General features: G+C 61.9%; 1 protein-coding gene across 15 annotated transcripts; it reads right to left on the reverse strand.

Moving 5' to 3' along the window:
• Nucleotides 1–162: 162 nt before the first annotated feature.
• TNS2 (tensin 2) lies at nucleotides 163–17233 on the reverse strand. 15 transcript variants are annotated; one of them, XM_073788579.1, is made up of 31 exons: nucleotides 16312–17233; nucleotides 13545–13718; nucleotides 12342–12422; nucleotides 11773–11881; nucleotides 11235–11272; nucleotides 10304–10342; nucleotides 9975–10013; nucleotides 9772–9821; nucleotides 9352–9541; nucleotides 9024–9074; nucleotides 8609–8731; nucleotides 8457–8521; nucleotides 7547–7630; nucleotides 6878–6990; nucleotides 6723–6783; nucleotides 6384–6459; nucleotides 5998–6127; nucleotides 5844–5909; nucleotides 5649–5762; nucleotides 4240–5451; nucleotides 3948–4098; nucleotides 3236–3825; nucleotides 3031–3120; nucleotides 2591–2716; nucleotides 2293–2385; nucleotides 2089–2166; nucleotides 1843–1920; nucleotides 1265–1433; nucleotides 1104–1172; nucleotides 968–997; nucleotides 163–802 (listed from the first exon to the last, which is right to left on the reverse strand). In XM_073788579.1, exons 1-31 carry the CDS (start codon nucleotides 16384–16386, stop codon nucleotides 664–666), a joined length of 4503 nt encoding a protein of 1500 aa, XP_073644680.1. In that variant the 5' UTR covers nucleotides 16387–17233; the 3' UTR covers nucleotides 163–663. The 15 variants fall into 15 exon arrangements, 14 of the variants coding, with proteins under 14 accessions (XP_073644680.1, XP_033722532.2, XP_073644681.1 ...); XM_033866641.2 differs by lacking the exon at nucleotides 13545–13718 and having other exon boundaries at nucleotides 16312–17232; XM_073788580.1 differs by lacking the exon at nucleotides 16312–17233 and having other exon boundaries at nucleotides 9352–9523.
• Between the last annotated feature and the right edge of the window lie 2128 nt (nucleotides 17234–19361).

Here is a 19361-nt window from a genome sequence, read left to right on the forward strand (position 1 = left end):
TGCTCACCAGGCACGTGTGGACCAGTATGGGGCCAGGGAGGGGGATCGTGTGTGTCCCATGGGCCTGGCTTGGGCCTGGGATGCCCCAAGAAGCACAGGTGTGCCCCTGGGAGACCTGAGGCTTTGACCTTCCTGGAAACAAGGCATGACTCCAACTCCGACTAAACGTTATAGAAACTCTTTATTATTAGACAAAAATAGACTCTTTTTTAGCCCCCTTTTCATGTGATCCCACTCTGATCTCTCTGCTCAGAGGGGAGGCAGAGGAGGGAGTGCCTTGCTCCCCACACTCTCCCCTCTCCCTGCCATGCTGGGACCTGCAGCTGGGTGGAGCTAGCAGGGCCTGTCTCCGCCAGCGCTGATGTTCCCGCGCAGGCAGGGCCATCCCCATCTCCTCCAGGCTCCACTGCTGATGCCTTCTCACCCTTCACACACCCATCTCTGCCATCTGCTCACATGCAAGGTCATCTCATGGGCCCGTCCACTTTGCTTAGCAGGCTGGGGGCGGGGAAGGAGAGCAGTGTCCCAGGCCGGTGTCCGCTCCCCGTTCCTAGGGGAGGGGCTGGATCCCGGGTCTCCTGGGTCCAGGCCAGGGGAAGTGAGGGCTGTGGGGTGCTGAGAGGGGCGCAGTGTCGATGTGGGCTCGGAGCTTGTGGCCTTCCTTCATTTTCTCTGGCCCAGTAGAACTTTGGTGATGAAGGTGACAATGGCGCCTGCAGGCTGATCTGGGTCAAGCTCTGCAAAGAGGTGACACACATTCTCCCAGGGGCTTCCCGGCTTCTTGGCCACGAAACCAAAGATCCTGGGGGTACAAAGGCAGGATGGGGAGGGCTTAGCATCCCTTCCACAGGGACTGCCACGCCAGGGTTGGGGAGGAAGGAGGTGCCTCGATGCCACGCCAGTGCCATGCCAGTGCCACGCCAGTGCCATGCCAGGGAGGGGCGACTGCACTCCCAGGGAGGCTTACTTGGAGGTGGTCCCGTCCGGGTTGGTCCATCTGCAGAAGGAGAAGAACTGTGAAGGGATGCACCCGGGGAATAGCTACCAACGGAAGAGCTGAGCTGGGGACTGTGGGGCGAAAGGGCTGGGAGGGAGAGGGTCACCTCCGGTCCTGAGGGTCAGTGCTGGCGAAGGTGATGCTGTTCACTGGATAATGCCGGCGAAAGAAGAGCCTGTGAGGAGGAGGGTGGGGAAAGTCACCCGGAAATCGGGGCCCCAGGGCCTGCACCCCCCCCCCCGGGGGGGGCTTGGCACGCACACTCACTTCCTCTGGTTGTCCGTCAGCGTGATGCCCTGGGCTGAGACCTTGAAGTGGACAATGGCTGGCGTGGGGCGGGGGCTGCAGCTCAGAGCTGCGGAGCTGGCCCGCGCCACCGCTTGGGGGCCTGTCAGCGACTCCGTCTCCACTGAGGTCAGGTAGAGCACACTGCAGGCTGGGGGGGCGGGGGGTTGGAGGGAGCAGCGGCTCTGCCTGCCCCCAGGTCTATCTCCCCTCGATCCCCCCACCCCACCGGCTCTCGCACTTTCCCCAGCCAGTGCGCTCGGGATGCATGTCACACAGGCAACCTGTTAAAAAGGCCGATTCTGTGCCTCCCCCAGATCCACAGTCAGAGGTGCTGGAAAGAGGCCTGAGAACCTGCGTCCTAACAAGCCCCCTCCCCACAGAGCCTAGAGCAAGGACTCCCTCTCCCACTGTGCCTACAGATGCAGGGCTCCCCCGCCCTCAGGGGTTAGACGCATCCGCCAGGGCCCACCCACCCACCTCAAGGCCTTTCAGTGCCCCATGTATCAGCAACGGCCCCCTTGGTGCCCAGGGGGAGGAAAGGAGGGAGAGGCCCGTACCGGCGCCCTGGCGCAGGAGGTCTGCCGCTGTGCTCATGTTGGCGGGCGCTGGGGCCTCTGGGGCCTCCTCCAGAGGATCTGCGGGAAACGGGGGCCAGTGGGGAGTGGCAGTGCTGGGAGATGGAGAGCAACCCCTGCCGTCCCCGAGGGAAGGCAGGCAGGCAGGCGGGAAGCCAGGGCCTAGGGATTCTGCCTTTGCCTGCAGTGGGTGGGGAGAGGTGGGAGGACAGGTGACCGGACACCCACCTTTGCTGGGAATATGCAGGCAGCAGGGCAGGGACAGCGGGGAGATGGAGTGCTGGGAGACCAGGGCCGACAGGCTGCCTGCAGGGGAGAGGCGAGTGGGGTCTCGAGGCACCCGGAGATACTCGCGGTCTACCTCCTCCCTCCTGACGCCTCTTGGCCTCCCTGGACCAGCCCAGTGCAGCCTTCCCAGCCCCTGCTTCTCACCAAAGTAGGGCTCGCTGGGGCACCCCTTGATCTTCACCCCTTTGGGCCCAGTCTCAATGAGAAAATGGCGGACCAGCTGTTCCAAGGGGTCCCCTGAGCGGAGGGGAGGGGAGAGGAGAGGAAGGCTTCGTCAGATTCCAGGTTCTGCTTCTCGCCTGCTGGAATTCTTTCCCGAGCAGGAGAGGACACTTGCTCCCTCTCCCCACTAAGAAGCGACATGGCCCACCCTGCCTTGTCTGGCCTCTGGTACCTCCCCACACCCCACTCCCCGTTTCCCTCACGGTTGACCATTCTGTACCTTTCCAGGGCTGGGCGCTGGGTGGGGGCGTAGCCACCTTGAGAGCCAGCCCATAGGCTCCTTGGAATGAATGACTGTCCCTGATCAAGAAGGCCCCAGGGTCCTTGTCCTTCAGCAGGGCAATGGCTGCAGGAGGTTGGGAGAAGTGTTCTCAGCGGCCGACTGAGCCCCAAGGAGCCCCTCCGCTCTGCTGCCCAAGTTCCCCAGGCCTCTGGCCCTAACAGCTGCAGCGACAGCACCCGGGACGCCGCTGGGGAGTCAGCGCACAGAGCGCTGACAGTGTTAGACCTCCTTGAGCCCGAAGCCCAGAATCACCAGCTAGAGAAAGGCTCGGCCCAGAGGAGGCCCGCTGAGACGGGGAAGAGGCACCGACTGGAGGGATGGGCTCCAAAGCCGAGCCAGAGCCCTGGACGGGGGGTGGGCGCAGGCTGGCTTCTCACCTTGGTCACGGGACAGGTGTGGCTTATACCAGAACTTGGACGTGTCCTGGACAAACTTGACGTTGCTCTGGCTCTCTTGCATAGGGGGCTCTAGGACAGGGACAGACTGAGCTTGGCCTCAGGGCTCCCCAGTCCCCATGCCATGCCCCTCCCTGGGAAAAAGGGTTCTCCCGAGGTGGCCCCAGCCACCTGAAGGCCTTTATACCTGGGGGTTGGGGGGCATTATCCGGGAGCAGAGGTGCAAAGGTGACATGGTGACTCGTGCCTCTGGCTGGTGGCGATGCCTGCTCTGGGCCCCAGGGTCCCGGCTGTTGCCCAGGCCCCAGCAGGTGGCGCTTCTCGGGAAGTGGGGGCTGGGTAGGGCCACTGATGTCATAAGAAGCAGCCAGAGGGAAGGCAGGTACAGGTGAGCTCCGTGGCAGCTCTGGGCTAGCCACAAGCCAGGGCATCTGAGTAGGCACAGGGGTGAGGGGGGACCCGTCTGGGCTGTCCGGGGAGTCTCGAAGTCCCTGCCAGGGGGCGTGGCGGAGGCCGGGCAGGGTGGTGGGTACAGGGCCCCTTGGACTGGTGCTGTCCGAACGGCCCCCTGGGCTCCTCTCCTGAGGCCAGTCGTTGGGTGAGCTGGGCGGGGAGGCTGGGGAGAAGGGACCAGGGGCCGGAGGCTCAGGCCCACTTCTTGCTGGCAGCTCTGGAGCTCTTTCAGCCCCTCCCTGGGAAGCAGGTGGCAAGGCCTCTCCGGGACTCAGTCTCTGAGTGGGCGCCAAGGTGGGGGACCTAGTGTCCTGCCGTCGGGCGCTGCGGGGTGGGAGGGCAGGTGGTTAGTAGAGCCGCAGAACCCCGTGAGAGCTGCCCCCACCCCAGGCTTCAGGGTCTGCCCGGACCAAGAGGTGCCTGAGCTGCCCAGCCCCTCTGGGTACCTCTCCTTGCCCTGGACTGGGCTGCTGGTGTGCAGGGGCGTGGAGGGACCGGACAGCTCAGAAGAGGCACTGCACTGGGCATCTCGGGGAGACCGAGGCAGGGTGCTGTGCCCGCTGGGGCTCTCCCTCCAGGACACCGGCTCCGGCGACTCTGCAGGGAAGGTGAGAGGAGGGGCTGTGAGCCAGGAAGAGCCCCTTCTGTCTGGCTTAGCTCTTTCTCACTCTGTGCCTTCCCCCACCATCTTCCAGAGCCCTCCTCTGCCCTGGGCACTCCCCATCCCAGTGCCCTCACCTGCAGATGCCAAGGGTCCTGCTGGGGCCATGTGCCCCGGCGGCGGATACCTGTCCCCTCCCTCCTCTGCAGGGATCTCGTAGCTGAGGTTCCTGGATTGGGGGTAGGGTGGGCTGCCGGGGGAAATGGAGCCAGCCCGGGGGGAGTGGGCACCAGAGCTGGGATACCTTCTGCCCTCGCCTGGAGACCCGCAGCTGTGAGGCGCCCGGCCATACGCTGGGCAGTAACTGGGAACCGCTCCTCCATAGCCGTATGTCACCAGGGCAGGGTACCCTGGATGCCCATACCTGCCTTCGGGGCACATGGCGTAGGAGCAGCCCTCATGCCCTTCCTCGCCTGCTTTGGGCGGCTTCAGGCAGCTGTAGCCGGGCACTGGGGCATGGTGGTGCCCACAGGAAGGCACCAGCAGGGGCAGCGGGTGCCCAGGCCGCACCGGGTGCAGGAGGGCCTTGCCAGCCTCATCCGCCCACCCCTCTCCAGCCTCCCTCTCCAGGCGCAGCCCATAGAGGGCTGCCGTGGGCAGCGCTAGCTTCTCCTCACAGGCGGGGCATGAGCACAGGGCAGGCAGCCCAGGGTCCTCCAGGATCACCACCTCCCGGTAGCCTGGGGCGCGGTAGCCAAAGTCCCCGTTGGCCGGTTTCCCCAGCTCAGGCGGGTAGGGGTACGGCCCCTCGGACAGCGATCGGCAGAGGCGCCTCTTCTCCACGGAGGCCTCAGCATAGCCCTGTGGGGGCCCCTCGTAGGCCCCGTAGGCCAGCCGCCTCCTCTCCAGGGTCCCCTCTGGCCGGTAGTAGCCCCCATTGGGGACCCCGCAGGGTTCCCGGTAGCCCTGGCGGCAGGAGCAGTGGCGGCTGAGGCCAGGCCTGTGTCCCGAATACATTCCAAGGCGGGGGCCTCCGCCCGCCGGGGGCTGCTCTTCATCATCGAGGATGGCCGTCTCACGCCCAGCTCCCCGGCCCCCGGCGGCCACGCCACAGCCCCCCAGGAGGCGCTCCAGCTCCCGCCGCTCAGCAGCTGTCGGGGGTGGCCGGCCAGGGGACTCGGCGGCGGGCTCGGCGGTCAGCGTGGACGAATGGCCAGAATCGCTGCTGACAGAGAGCAGCGGGGGCGGGGGCGGCTCCGGAGAGGGCGCCGGCGGGGTCTGGCGGGGGGCCCGCTGCACCTGGGCGTAAGGACTGCCATCCAGGGGCCCCCGGGTATGGGTGACGGAGTCTGGGTGGGGAGAGGTCCGGGAGGGAGGGCAAGCAGGCAAAAGGGGGTGAGAGAGAGAGAGAGAGAGAGAGAGTGTTAACAGGGGACAGCGCAGGAGACTCCAGCTCAGGGGGTGTCTCCTGGGAGGGGTGTCTGCCTGGGGAGGGAAGAGTGTGCCCCCCAAAACTCCACCTCCTGCCGCCCCGCGCCCCACACACCATCCACACTGTCCTCGTGGTGCAGGTTGAAGTTCTCGTAAGAGTCCCAGCGCACGGCAGGCTCTGCCGTGTTGTAGTCAACAGAGACCGAGGGCTCGTTCCGTGGGGTGCTGCCTACGGAAGGGCACCCGGGGGTGAGGCGCAGGGAGGGACGACTCCCCTCCGCCCCCAGCCGGGGCCAGGCCTGGCTCTCACCTTTGATCTTCTCTGGGCTGGAGGAGAAGACGAACTCCACCGAGGCTTGGAAGGGGAACCTCTCGTCTGCGGGGAGTGGGCAGTGAGGAACCAGGCGCCCGCCCGCCCGCCCTCACCTGGGCTCCAGCCCCCAAGCCACTTGTCTCCAACTCACCGGCCCAGGCCTCGTCCAGCTGGTCCTTGGGGAAGGTGAGCCGTGGTCCATGGATGGTACACGTGTGGAACTGGACTCGGAACACGAGGGTCCGGTCAGTCCCCCGGCTACCCCTGTGATAGCACGTCACCTGGGTGAGGGGAGGGAGACCGGCGTTCAGGCCCTCGTGTCCACTCACGTCTCCTCAGTGCTTCCACCCTGGGGACTATCTGGCCACGGCTCTGCCTTGCCTGAACCCCAGGGTGACCTCCCCATCAGGAGGATGCCCTCTTTGCCCTCCCATCGGCCTCGAATTGATGGCTCACCAGAGACTGTGCAGCTGGCGGCTCATACCACCGCCCCTCACCCCACCCCCAGGACTCTCCCTGTCGCTAAGGCCCCCTCACCATGACATCGCCTTTGAGGAGGAGAGCCGGCTCCAGGCTGATGCAAAGCTGCTGGGGACCAGGGCCTGCAACATGACTGGGGAAGAGAGAGGGCAGAGGTGAATCAGGGGCACTCGGGTACACGGGTGGCTGTGAAGAGCCAGGAGGCAGTTGGGAGACTGGAGACTGAACACTGCCTTAGTGAGAGCCCCGTAAGCATCAGCCTCCCCACCTATAAAACGGATTCTGTGATGCTATTAGTTTGTGGGTGCAGTGGCTGGAGGCCCAGCTATCTGGGGAGGCTGGAGAAACAGGGACCCAGGGAGCAGGGAAGCAGGGGCCCGGGAACAGAGCCCTCACTAGATTCCAGACGTGTAGACAAGCTGCATGGACTGGTAGATCTTGAGGAAGGGCTGGAAACCTGGAGGGGCAGGAAGGAGAAGGCACGTGAGGGGTGCTGAGTGGAGGGGGTGGGCGACAGCCCGCTCCCCGGAGTACATTCCAAGCAGACTCACCCGTGCCAGGTTCAAAGGCTGGCAGCATGGGCACGAGCACATAGTGCAGGAAGAGAGGGCTGCTGTTCATTCTGATGGAGCCGGACAGCAGACCACTGAAGTAGCTGATATACCTGGTGGGGGGATGTCAAGGAGGACATAAGCCCCTTCCTCTGGAGATCCCCTGGTGTCATCTCAACCACGAACGCTGCCCCAGCCACCTTCTCCTCGGCGCTTCCCTCCCATCTTCCAGCTCAACAGAGATTTATTCCTTGCATCTAACCTCCATCCTTCTTGCTGTCTCTGAGGTTTTGTTCTTGCTGTTCCCTCTGTCTAGAATGCTCTTCCCCCAGATCTCTGCCTCACGTTATATAGCGGTGGGCCCTGACTGTCCTGTGAGTCTCCATTCACCACGAGACTCAGCTTTATTTTTGTATAGATAGCACCTGTCATCATCCAAAACGACCTTGTCTCCTTATTCACAGGTTTATTGCCGTCTACCCCACTAGCATGTAAATAAGCCCCGTGAGAGCAGGGACCCTGTGCTTGTTCTGCGTTCTCAGCATTTGGCACAATCCCAGGCACACAGGAGGCGCTCCATGAAGGTGTGCAGCATGAATGCGAGAACCTCGGCCTTCGTAGCCACAGAGGGAACTGCTCCTCTGGCCCGTCCCCACCTAGGCTGCTCACCGGCGCTGGGAGGGCTGCAGCTCCGAGGCCACCTTGTCCTCACAGAACTTCCGCATGGTAAGGGTAGCCAGCGCCTGGTCCGCCCTGGGGAGAGTGGGACCAGTGTGGGGTCTTAGGGGCTGGTCTCCAACCTGGTCTCCCATCCCTAAGCCCCAGGGGAGGGAAGAGAGGTGCGATTTCCCCCAAGTCTAGAGGAGGCCCAGAGTGGTGGTGAAGAGAACTAGAAACCCCAGTCACTTTACTAGTTGTTGGACCTCGGGCAATTGTTCCCTGAGTTTTAGTTTCTTCCTCTGTAAAATGGGACAATATGACCATGTTATGGGTTGAATCGTGTCCCCGCAAAAGATATGTACCTCAGAATGTGACCTTATTTGGAAATAGGGTCGTTGCAGATGTAATTAGTTATGATGTTATACTGGAGTAGGATGAGCCCTTAATCCAATATGATTGGTGTCCTTAGAAGAAGAGAAGAAGAGACACAGACACACAGACACACAGGAAGAAGACCATGTGACAACAAAGGCAGAGATCGGAGTGGTGCATCTGCAAGCCAGGGAACACCAAGGACTGTTGGCAGCACCAGGAGCTAGGAAGAGGCCAGGAAGGTCTCTACCCAGAGTCTCAGTGGGAGTGTGGCCCTGCTGACACCTCAGATTTTAGACTTATAGCCCCCAGAACTGAGACAACAGGTTTCTGTTGTTTTAAGCCACTTAGTTTGTGGCACTGTGTTACAGCAGCCCTAGGAAAACTGTGGTGAAGTACAAGTGAGAAGAAGGAGGTGGAAAGGTCAAGTTTATAGTAAATGGCTCTTCTGAACACTGAGGTGGGCTTCAGAGGAGATGGGCTCGTCAAGGGCCAGCTGGAGGAAGGGTCACTGGGGAAGGGGGCGCTCGGGGCTGGGGAGCCTTACCCTGCAGAGATCTTGCTGTAGTGCATGTAGGCAGAGACGATGACCCCGAGCTTGCCCTTGCTCCCCTAAGGACAAAGAGACAGGGATGCAGGGCTTGCTGGGGCTCCTGGCTGAGGGCACCCCAGCCCTGCGAACTCGCGCTCCCAGCTCACCTTGCAGTACAGTACGACCACATGCTGCGGGTCAGCACTGAGCCACGTCTCCATGGCTTTGCAGATGGAGCACAGCTTGTCCAGCGGGGGCGCGTGCAGCTCAGGCCAGCCAAAGTCCTGGACCTGAGGGGTGCAGGAGTGGGACTGGGGCTGGTGGCCACCAAAGAAGAGGTGGGTGGGGGTGGAAGAGGGACAGGCTGTAGGGGCCTGGAGACAAGGTCAGGGGCCTGTTGGCTGTGTCCATGGCAGCTTCAACATTTCCCTCACCTGGACAATGGGTTGATACCTGATGCACCATGCTTTGGGGTGTCCCAAGTGGCGTGTCATATGGGAAAGTGCTTCAGAGTGAAGTAGATAGCAATTGCTACTATTAATACCGAGGAGGCAGGGGGTGATGGCTTTAATCCCCTCCTACCTTGGGGTTTAGGCGGGTCAGGTCATGTCTTTTCTCTGAAAGGTTGAAGAGCTGCAAGTAAAGTGGGGTCATTAGGCGAAGTGACCCCAGGCAGCGAGGCGCGATGATGCTTGGAGGTGGTATCACCCGCTGTGACCCTAAGGAAGGGTCTTTCTCCAAAATGAGGGGGTCGCTAAGGCCCAACCTAGCTCGTACAGCCCAGTCGGCGGTCCAGGTTTGCGCCCGGGCCCCGCCCACTCGGGGCTCCGCCTCCGCGGCGTGACGTCAGGGAGGGGCCTGGACCTCCCAGCCCTCTCGTTGGCTGACTGAGGCAGGTCCCGCCCCTCACCAGGTACTTGTCGCGGTGCTTGGATTGCAGCACGTGAGCCAGCTCGCGCAGGTGTCCCCGGTGTCGCTGTTCGTCGGGCCGCGCGGGGAAGGCGGCGGCCAGGATCCGCTCCGTCACGTAGGTGAGGTCCAAGTCCCAGCGGCGCTCCATGAGAGGATCCAGACTGAAGCTCCTGGGGAGGAGGCGAAGCCTGTGTTAGGAACAGGGCGGAGAGTGGGGGTGGGGCGGGCACTGGAGGCTGGTGTGGAGGAAGGGTGTTTGGCTGACTACAGGTGAGGTCTCCTGGGTCCTGAGAGTGGGTGGGACCAGCTGGGGGGCGGCGCTGGCCTGGAGAGCTTTGTTGGGGGGCCCTGCCCTGGGCTGAGGTGTGAGGCCAGCGGAAGGGGCTCCTATGGGACCACACCCCGCGCCCTCACTTACCTGGGCAGAGTGCTGCGTTGCTTTGAGTAGTTCAGAGACTTGGTGGATCCCTGGTGGATGAGATGAGACTTTGCACACGTCTTTTGTGCCCCTCACTCTAGGCTCCCCACTCCAGAGTTCCATGAACTTTTGCCTCAGAAGAAACCTAGGTCCTTAGTCCCAGAGCTACCTGCTTCCGCCCCCCTCCTCCAGCATCACCTTACCAGGTGCTCTATGCGCCTCACAGGGGCCGTGTTTCTCCGCTAGAGGGAGATGGGGGAGGAAAAGGGAGTGGTTAGGGAAGGGGCGAGGACCAGCCGGCGTCCCTGTGAGGAATGTACGGGGGGGGGGGGGCGGAGTCCTAGCCCCTAGCAGGCCCAAGAGGACGATAGCAGAGGGCTCAAATTTTTTCCCACTGCCTCAGGATTGACCACTATCCACATTAGTCCATTCAAGGTAACCTCCTGGGGGCCCTCTCTGTGGCCACCAGACCTCTGGACACCGCCGCAGCCAGGTTCCTTGCCTCGGTCACCCCATCCCAGAGCATACTTACCAGCTCCGTGGGAGGCAAGGCCTGACAGGACGAAGTCACCTGGAAGGAGACGGGAGTGAGGAGCTGAGCTGCTGGTGAAATGGGCTTTCCCAGGCTTAAGGATGGGGCCACCCCTCAGCTTCAGCGAGAAGTTGGAGGGGCTGTCAGCAGATGGGCGCAGGCTGCAACTGAGGTTCTTCTATTTAAGGGAGCCTCCCCTCTGGCCTCTCGGTCCCCCACCCCTGGGCCCCCCACTTGTTACTCTTGGCTTCCAGCCCCCTGCCCACACAGACCCCCATTCATCCAGCTGCAGGGCAGGAGTTATATATAGAGCCATGCAGGCAGGCCATGGCTAGGGATGGACACTGGCCTCTTTCACTGGGAGACCCCGCCCCTGGGCACACAGCTCCCCAAAGCCAGCTCCAAGGCCCTAGGACCCCTCACACTGCAGGAGGAGGACCAGGGCACCTCCCCAGAGATGCAGCTGTCTCAGGTTCCCAGTGGACAGTGGGTGCTATCTACACCTTGCACCTTCTGCCCAGCCTTTCCAGGGCCCAGGACAAGACCCACTCAGGCATCCTGAGGACCCTTCCCCAGAAGGAAGGCACAGCCCATCCGGCTGCCAGTCTCCGAAATCCTGCTCTGACACCCACCCACCCCACCCTTCCTCCTCCTCGCTCTCCTCCTCTTCCCCACCCCCCATCCACTCGCCAGCTGCAGCCTGGGCACCGCACCAAGACAAACGCTGCGCTGTCGCTGTCTGCGCTGCCTGGGCCAGCCCTCCAGGGGGTGGAGTAGGATGGTTCTTAAAGGGCCCAGTACAGTACCCTCTCCCACCCAGCAGGGGTTCCCCAATGATGAGAAGGGTGGAGGGTTGATGCCAGTGTGGTCGGAGAAGCCTGTTTCAGAGGAGGAAGGGACCCCAGTCCCCCTCCCCACAGCAGGTACCCACCTTTGCTTCACATTTTCTGTGTGTCGCAACCTTGCAGACTAGAGGGGATGGAGGGGAGGAGAGGGGTTAGCAGGGGCCCACTGGGGCAGTGGAAGGGGTGGCCCTCTCCCATCTCCCCAGGCCCTGGAACTAGACCTTGGGACTTCCAGGACTCCGGCTGTACTGAGCTGGCTGGAGTGGGGGAGCAGGGGCAGAGTTCAAGGGAAGCGCATGGCAGTGGTGCCCTACTGCCCAGGCCAGGGAGGGAGGGAGCCAGGGGTAACGTTCTAGGGTGGGTGCGGGTGAAGAGGAAGCAAGGGAGGAAAGCCTCCAGTCTCAGGTGACGTGGGAAGGTGATTTAGAGTACTGGGTCTCCTGGGGTGCTGGGGGAGCAAGGGCTGTTTGGAGGGGACGCAGTTCCTCTTGGCTCCCACGTGGCCCAGCCCAGGGGCAGCACGCGCAGTACGGGTTCTGTTCTGCGGTCTGCCTGCTGGGGTTGTGCAACCCAGTGGTGCTGGGTGATGCTCACAGAGTCACAGCATAGGGCAGGGCGCCTCACCTCGGCATGAGACGCCTGTCCCATCGATGGTCACCTTACACACTGCACAGACCGGTGGTTTCTTCCGGAAAACCTTCTCCCGGAAGCTATGTGGCTCAGCTTTCCTAGGCTAGGTGGAGGGACAGACAGACAGAGGTGTCAGTTCCCACGGGCCCATCTCCAGGACCAGGCCGGGGCCCGAACACTGCACAGTTTCTCTCTTCCATCCCAATAAAGCCCCCAAACTCGTAGAATGCACTTGGCCACAGCTGTTTCCGGGCAGTTGTAGGGCTTGTCCTAGACAGTGCATAGAACCTGGCCCCTTGCGTCACCCTAGCTGGGTCAGCTCCTCCCCAAGGGATCACTTAGGCCCCTCACGTGGCCCTGGTGTGTGATACCCTTGCGGTCACTGCCACCCAAGCCCTAGAGCTTCCGTCCTGGTGTGGGGGGATGGTGCTCCTTGACTCTGCTATGAAGACAACCTGTTTCTCCTCCCATCTTGCCCTCCCCAGCTGGAGGCTTCGGTAGAGTGAGCAGGGAGGGGCTCAGACATGAATGTACGGTGTCAGTCACACAGCACCCAGACTGACCCGGCAGGAGGGCCTCAGCCAGGCCTGCTCCCCTGGTCCCGATGTCCCAGTCCTCCAGGCGGCTGACACGCCCTCCTCCCCCTAGTGTCAGAACAACATGTTTACTCATTGTGCACCCAGGCGGCAGGCAGCAGTTGTGTAAGGAGGGGGCGGTAACGCTCAGAGGGAGAGGCAGATGGAGGCATGACTTGGAAATATTTCGCTGCCTTACTGCTCCGGGATGTAGTAAGTGCCCGGGATGTAGTAAGTGCCCCGTCACTTGAGGAGGTTCAAGTGGGATTCCAGCGTTGGAGGGGGAGAGGGTGGAGCAGATGCTCCTGGGCCCCTCCCCACCCAGAGTGCAGTGAGCGGGGAGGCTGGGATGCCCCCTATGGCCCAGGCCTACCTTGTCCCATCCCTCCCATCCTCTGGGGACCATTTGCTTCCTTGCCTCTTCTCTCTTCTACCTATTTTTCTCCTTCTCTGGTGTTCAAGTTCCTGCCTCCCTCCCCCATTGTATTGTCTCATGTTGCCCTGAGATGCTTCTTTGGGGGTGAGGCTGAGAAAATGTGGGGAAAGGCAGTGAAGGGGCCTCCAGGCCCCTCAGCCTGGGGATGCAGGCAGCACCTCTGGTCTCTTGGCTGTCCCTGAAGCTTCTGGATTAAACCCAACTTGAACTCTTCTGGGCTGGACCAACTCTGCCAGACCCACTAGGAAACCTGGGTGCATTTGGGCATTAATGGCGCACACAGGTGATAGCAGTGGAAAGCCAGTCAACTCCCCCCGCTTGTCTAAAGCACTCCTGAGACCTGGCCGCCTCCCTCCCTCCCTTCCTTCCTTCGCCACCCCCATCCCAGCTCCCTCAAACTTCTCAGCTTAGGGACGTCCTCTCTGGGGTTCCAGAATAGTACCCAGGAAGGTCCTACGATGATGTATACCTTCCTGGGTGCAGGGCTGGCCTGGGCTAGGGCAGGGAATGTGTCAGGGGAGCTGAAAGGGACACCAGGTTTTGCTCTAACCCTAACGTCTGCTGCTCACGCCACAGCCAGACTGGCCACTCCAGAGCGATAGCGTAACGAGGGGATGCGAGGGGATGCGGGATAAGGGGAGAAGGCTGAGGAAGCCGAAACTAGGAAGGGGGTCTGGCCTGAGTCCTGGCCCCCTCCCCCACTGCCCACACCTCCGCCCCTGCCCCTCCTCTGTCCAGCCAATGGGCCCTCCTACCCTGTTGGTGGCCCGGCTGCTGTCCCTCCTCCCCAGGGCTCTGAGCAGCCTCTCCACTGGGCCGCTGGACTTCATGGTGTCCGGCTGCCTGGGGTGCCGGCCGTGGGGCCCGAACAATGCTGGGGCCTGGCCCGGGGCTTCCTGGAAGCGGCCTGGCGGAGGCAGCCACTTCCCCTGGGTGGAGAGTAGGCTGTCTGGCTGGTGTGAGGAGAAGCCCAGCCCTGGAAGTGGAGGGGAGTGCAGGCGGGAAGGGGGCAGGTCGCTGCTCCAGGAAGTGGGGGCGGGTGGGGGGGGGTAGGAAGTGGGGGAGGCCAGGAGATCAGATTCCCAGGATCTACCCTGCTGGGAGTGTCAGCCCAGGATCTTTTGCCCCCAGCCCACCCTGCTCTGGAGCTGCCCCATGCCCAGGGATCTGCCCTATCCAGGGATCTGTGGGATCCTGAGATCCAGCCCCTAGTGGGGCGGGGAAGGGGCGGGGTGGGAATTTAGGTCTCAGGGCAGGGCTCAAGGGCCAGCGGGGAACACCGCGTCCCAGCCAGGCCAGCCTCCCGGCCTGAACTCTCAGGCTCTCTGGGGACTCTGGTGGGGGGAGTGGGAGCTGGGAATTGCCACCCCAGCCAGCTCAGGACTGAAGTGCATCCTGAGGGTTAGGGAGAATGGGACTGAGGGCCAGCTTCCTGCCTCAGTTTTACCAGTTGTGAAGAAATAGGAAAAGGAGAACGTGCACTGGCCCCCTGCCCCCACCATCTACAGTGGAAGGTCAAATTCCAGCCAGAGTCCGCTCTGCGCACAGGAGCGAGCCATTCTCCTGCCCCAGCCCGAGGCATTTGGGGCCCTTCTCCTGAGAGCTCCCCAGCTGCTCTGCTCCTGACACAGTACCCTACTCACCTATTCTCTGGCTTGTTTCTCTCAGGTCTCTAGCTCTTTTGAGCCTTGCCACCCCAAGCTCTAGGTCTGGGCCCCCCCCGCCCCCCCCCCCCTCCCGAGCCTGAACGCTACCTTCATGGCTCTCCCAGCTCCGCTCTCCTTCCTCAGCAGCTGTCCCAGGGCCCGAGAACCGGACAGGAGGCCCCCCTCCCAACACATACTCCACGCCCCTCTGCGGGCCTCCTGCCTCCCTCCTGGGAATGCGGCCAGCTTCCTGTCCCGGAAGTTAAGGGAAGGAGGTGGATTGGGGCCTTGGAAAGGATGGGGGGGAGTAATCTTCCGAAAGTATAAGGGGTTAATAGCCTGGGGGTCCTCAGCCCCAAGCCTTGGACAGCAGCTCCCCAGAGCAGTCCAGTGGAACAGTCCAGTGGCTTGAAAGAATGTGCAAACGTGCGTGTCCCGCCCCCATTTGCAGCGTATTACTGAATGTCCCAGGGCTCTGGAAGCTCCCCCAGCTCTGGCTTCTCCCACCAGGTCCTCCTTAACCTTCCCTCTCCCTCCCTCGAGCCCATCTGGGTTGGTCTAACCCTGCCGCTGCTGCCGGGATGAGCCCAATCAGGACACTTCCTTGGGCTGCCTGGACTGGGTTTACCCTGAGGCTTCTCCCTTGAAGCTCTAATTCTCCTTCCAGGTCAGGAAGTCTGCCCCCAGGGTACCTTAGCCAGAGGGAGGCCTAGCCTGTAACTGGAGAGGGGCACTGGCTCTGCAACACACTCCCACCCCACCAGCCCTGGCTGGGTCCCAGGACATTCCAGGCCCCTGGCCAGTGTGGGCAACCGGGCCTGGCCTGGTGCAGTCCCCAGCCCTGCTGGGATCAGGAGAGGTGCTGTGGTAGTGGTGGGATGGCCCTTCTCCCCTCCTATTACCGTTACCCTGGCCAGGACCCCTCCAGCAGGCTTCTCTCTACTCCTGCTGCCTCCCGAGGCTGAAAGTCCCCTCACCTGGCAACAGGTCCCCAGACCTTCTCTGACCCTCACTCCTGTCCTCGTGGGTGGCTCACTAGCCCCCATGTTGGGTGGCCAGGGAAGCATGGCTTTGAGTCCCTCCCCACCCTGTGGAGCACCTCTGAAGTGAGATGGGATGGGAGAGCGCTGAGCCTTCAGGCAGTGCTGAGAGGAAAAGCAGCTCGCTGGGGCAGGCCTGGGAAGGCCAGGCCAGACCCCTGGGACCCTCACCCTCCTCCCGCCTGGAACTTTCCAGAGCCCGTCAGTCTGTCCCCCAGCCTGGCCTCCTCTTACTTCCCAAGCCCTGGGTTTGTTTGGAGAACCCCCTCCACCCAACACTCCCCCTTCCTGGAAATAGCTGTGGTTGGATGAGCGGCTGGGAGCCCAGCCGCGAGGAGGGGTGAGGCCCAGGGAAGGAGACAAGGAGGGAAGGCGGAGTGTGCGAGTGTGCCCAGGGTGACCTGGAGAATTGACGGTGGAAGCCGAATCTGCCTCGGTTTCCCCAGATGTGAAGTAAAATAGCAAAACCCTGACTCGCACTCTCCCCGGCCAGTTCCCGCCCAGGTCCCGGGCCTGCAGGGGCGGCGCGAGCGCGTGCGTGGCGGGACGGAGCGGCGGCGTGTGCGCCCGGGACGGGCGAAGGCGAGACGGCCGGGCCGGGGAGTGACCGCGGGCCGGCCCCGCCCCCTGGTCACCTTTCCGGCCTCCGGGCCCCGCCCGCTGCCGTCCCCGGCCCCGCGGCTCCCGACCCCCGGCCCAGCGCGCCCGCCCCGCTCCCCGCGCCCCCTCGCCCCACCCGGTGGCCCCGCGCCCCCTGGCGACCGCCCCCGGCACTGCCCGCCGGGCCGTGACGCACAGGCCGCCGCCCTCCTGCCCGGCGCAGCGCGGCCACTCACCTGCGGGGGGCGCCCGGCGGGGCGGGGGCGCGGCGGGGCGGGGCAGCAGCAGGGGGAGCCCCCGGGCCAGCCCATCTCGTCCGGGCCCGCGCCGAGCGGACGCGGAGGAGACGGGGCGGGCGCGCTGCGCTCGCCCCTGCCGCTCCCTGCGCCGCCCTCTCCTCCCTCCCGCGGGCTCCTCTCCCTCCCTCTCTCCCTCCTTCCCGGGCTCCAATCCCCACGTGCCGCCCGCTCCCCGCCCCTCGTCCTTCTCCTTCTTCCTTTTCTCCTCCCCACCTTCTCTGGCGAACCCACGCGCCCAGGAGCTGGGAAGGAGGCATGCGGGGACTGGCAGAGACCCTTGGAGATCGGAAGAGACAGAAATGCGGGGAGAGATTTTGGGAGAGGTGGACGCGGAGAACACAGGGACAGGAAAATCTCAAAGAGTCCGGAAGAGACTGACCCAGAGGGACACAGGCAAAAAAACTTACGAGCCAAACAGACGCAGAAGAAAAGGTGGACACAGGTCCAGAAGGCACTAGAAACAAGGGTGCAGAGGACTGCCTCGGCCTCTCTCAGTTCGGCCCCTCCACGGGAATGCGTTTGGGAGTGGGCCTGACCCCGAAATCAGGGGCCACCTGCGGCCTAGCCTAGTGGGGCTAGCGCCACCTACCCACCGGGGCTTCAAACGAAGGCATCTGGTATCACTTATGTCCCAAGTCGCTGGACGCACTCCTCTGGTCCTCTGCCACGGGAGACTTCTCGAATGCCACCTAGTCTGCCCCAAAGGACTCACAGCTGAGGACCTTCAGGTCAAGTTCAACCTCCCAACCCCACGCCTAAGCTGCTCCAGTCGGCCCAAACATCGCCCTGCTTTGGACCTGGACTGTCATTCCTGTTCCCTAGGATAATTCTATTAAAGTCTTCCTCTCATTTAACTCAAGTTCCAGGCTTTCCAGTGGACATGGAAATTTATTCTGTGGTCTAATCTCATTCACTTCTTTTGCAGTGTCTGGATCTGGTACTGGATAGGAACTTCCTGGAGCTGAGTTAATGGGCTGTGGGGCTGGTTTGAGTTGTGCCACCCTGGAGGGGAAGGTAGAGGGAAAGGATGTCTTTCTAGAAGCTCAATCAATCTATTCCCATTCCCAGGTTCCCCAGTGTTCTTTAGCAGTGAGCACTTCCTGACACTTTCTCCCTCACCCTCCCCACTGGATTTTCCATGATGAAAACTGGTGGGGGAGGGGGGCAGGCGGATTCTGAGGAGCCGGTGCCCAGACCTCAATGCCCAATACCTGCTCAAGGCAGCCAGTATCGCCCGCGCTAAGGCCTTCTATCCCTCCCTGTCTCCTCTCTCAGCTGGGTCTTTTCTGTGCTCATCTAGCCTTTGGCAAAGGCTGAGAAGTCTGGTTCTGATTACGAGGGAGTGGGGCACCTGATGCTAATCTGGCGGCAGGGAAGAGGCTGGGAAGCTGCGGATGGTGACAATGCAGGTCCCCCAGAGACTGGCATTTGGGAGGGGTAGGTGTGGCTGGGACCGGGGAGCCTTGATCTTACTGCTCTTGACTGAGTTGGTGTCCAATAGGCAGAGATTAGAGCGGCAGGAGTCACTGGGATCTGGAGGAAGGGCTGGGGGCCAACGGAGCGGGGGAGGGAAGAGGTAGGGAGGCACTGGGAGAAGGTGAGAGGCCAGAGTCTGGAGAAGGCCAGAGGAGAGAGGAGAACCACGGGGATCAGAGGCTACTGGCGAAGGGGCAGGGCTGAAGGTCGTTCTGTGTATTTTGGTAAGATTTGATTATGTAATCGAGATAGCCAAGATAGGAAAATTCACTCCGTTCTTTGGAGCCTAAGTCTACCTCTTTTAAAATCTTGCTCTTTCCAGAGTTCATTAGGGTCTTTGGCTGGGCCCTGGGATGCACGCCAAAGGGTAGGTTTTAGAGGTACCAAAGGAGAGACTGGGACCCAGAGAAAACGTACTTGACTGGATCCCAGAATGATGGGAGGGCCAGAGCCTCACACTCATGCTGGTATTGCTGCCCCTAAGAGGAAATTTTTTTTTTCAAACCCGGCCCCTCAGCAGTGAAAGCCCCGACTCCTAACCACTGGACCGCCAGGGAATTCTCGCTAAGAGGCACTTCTGAGGTTCCAAGGAATTGGGGGAGGGTCGTAAGATGGGTAGCGGAACTTCCAGCCCAGACTTGATTCCTGCTCTCAATGTGGGGACGGCGGAAGGGGGCTGAAGGGGGGAAGCTGATGAGGAAGGTTGAGAGTGAGAAAATATAGAAGGTGGCTTGGAGGGGGTGAAATTATAATGGGTGGCACGTGGCACATAGGGCCAGCCAGGCATCCTGACTACCAGCTCAGAGCAGAGGGGACTTTAGAAAGGAAGGGGAAAGGGAGGAGAAAAGCAGGATCATGTTAGTGAAGGTGAAACAAGTTGAGCAACACCCTCTGACCCTTCATGCAGGGTTTCTTACCTTAACTATGCAGGGGGCAGCCCATCCTGGCACGGAAGGCTGAACCCCCTCTTCCCTGGTCTGGGGTGATCCCATGCCTGTGACTGAGTGTGCTCAGATCCTGGGGGTGGGGGACTATAGGAGAGCATTGAGGGAGTAGGCTGGTCTGGCTGGAAGAGGTCAGGGGAACTTCAGGGGAGGGTTTGGGCTCTGGGAACCAGGAAGAGTGGGGGAAGGGGAAGAGCTGTCTCCAGAGGCAAGATCTCCTAGCTGAGGACAGAGGATATATTGTCCAGCTGGGAGGTTGCTGCAGCTGGGCGGGGAGCTGCACAGCTCGCCTCTTCCAAACTCTTTCTTTCTGCTGAGGCTGGGGGGTGAGGGAAGGCACGTCTTCCCTCCACACTTGTGGCCCTGGGGGCTACAAATTGTTGCTGAGAAACAAGGTTTTATTTGAGAAATAATGCTTCCCAGGAGCAGATGTGTATGTAGCTCTCCCACTTCCTGAGAAACCAGATGCTGTGAGCTCACTTAGCGCTCGAGGTGACGCCCTCAGCACTAACTGGGACCCTGCCTTGGGATCCAGAGCCTAGTGTTTGACTCTGTTTAGAAGAAACT

The sequence above is a fragment of the Tursiops truncatus genome, chromosome 11, assembly GCF_011762595.2.
Source record: "Tursiops truncatus isolate mTurTru1 chromosome 11, mTurTru1.mat.Y, whole genome shotgun sequence".
Taxonomy (NCBI): Eukaryota; Metazoa; Chordata; class Mammalia; order Artiodactyla; family Delphinidae; genus Tursiops; species Tursiops truncatus.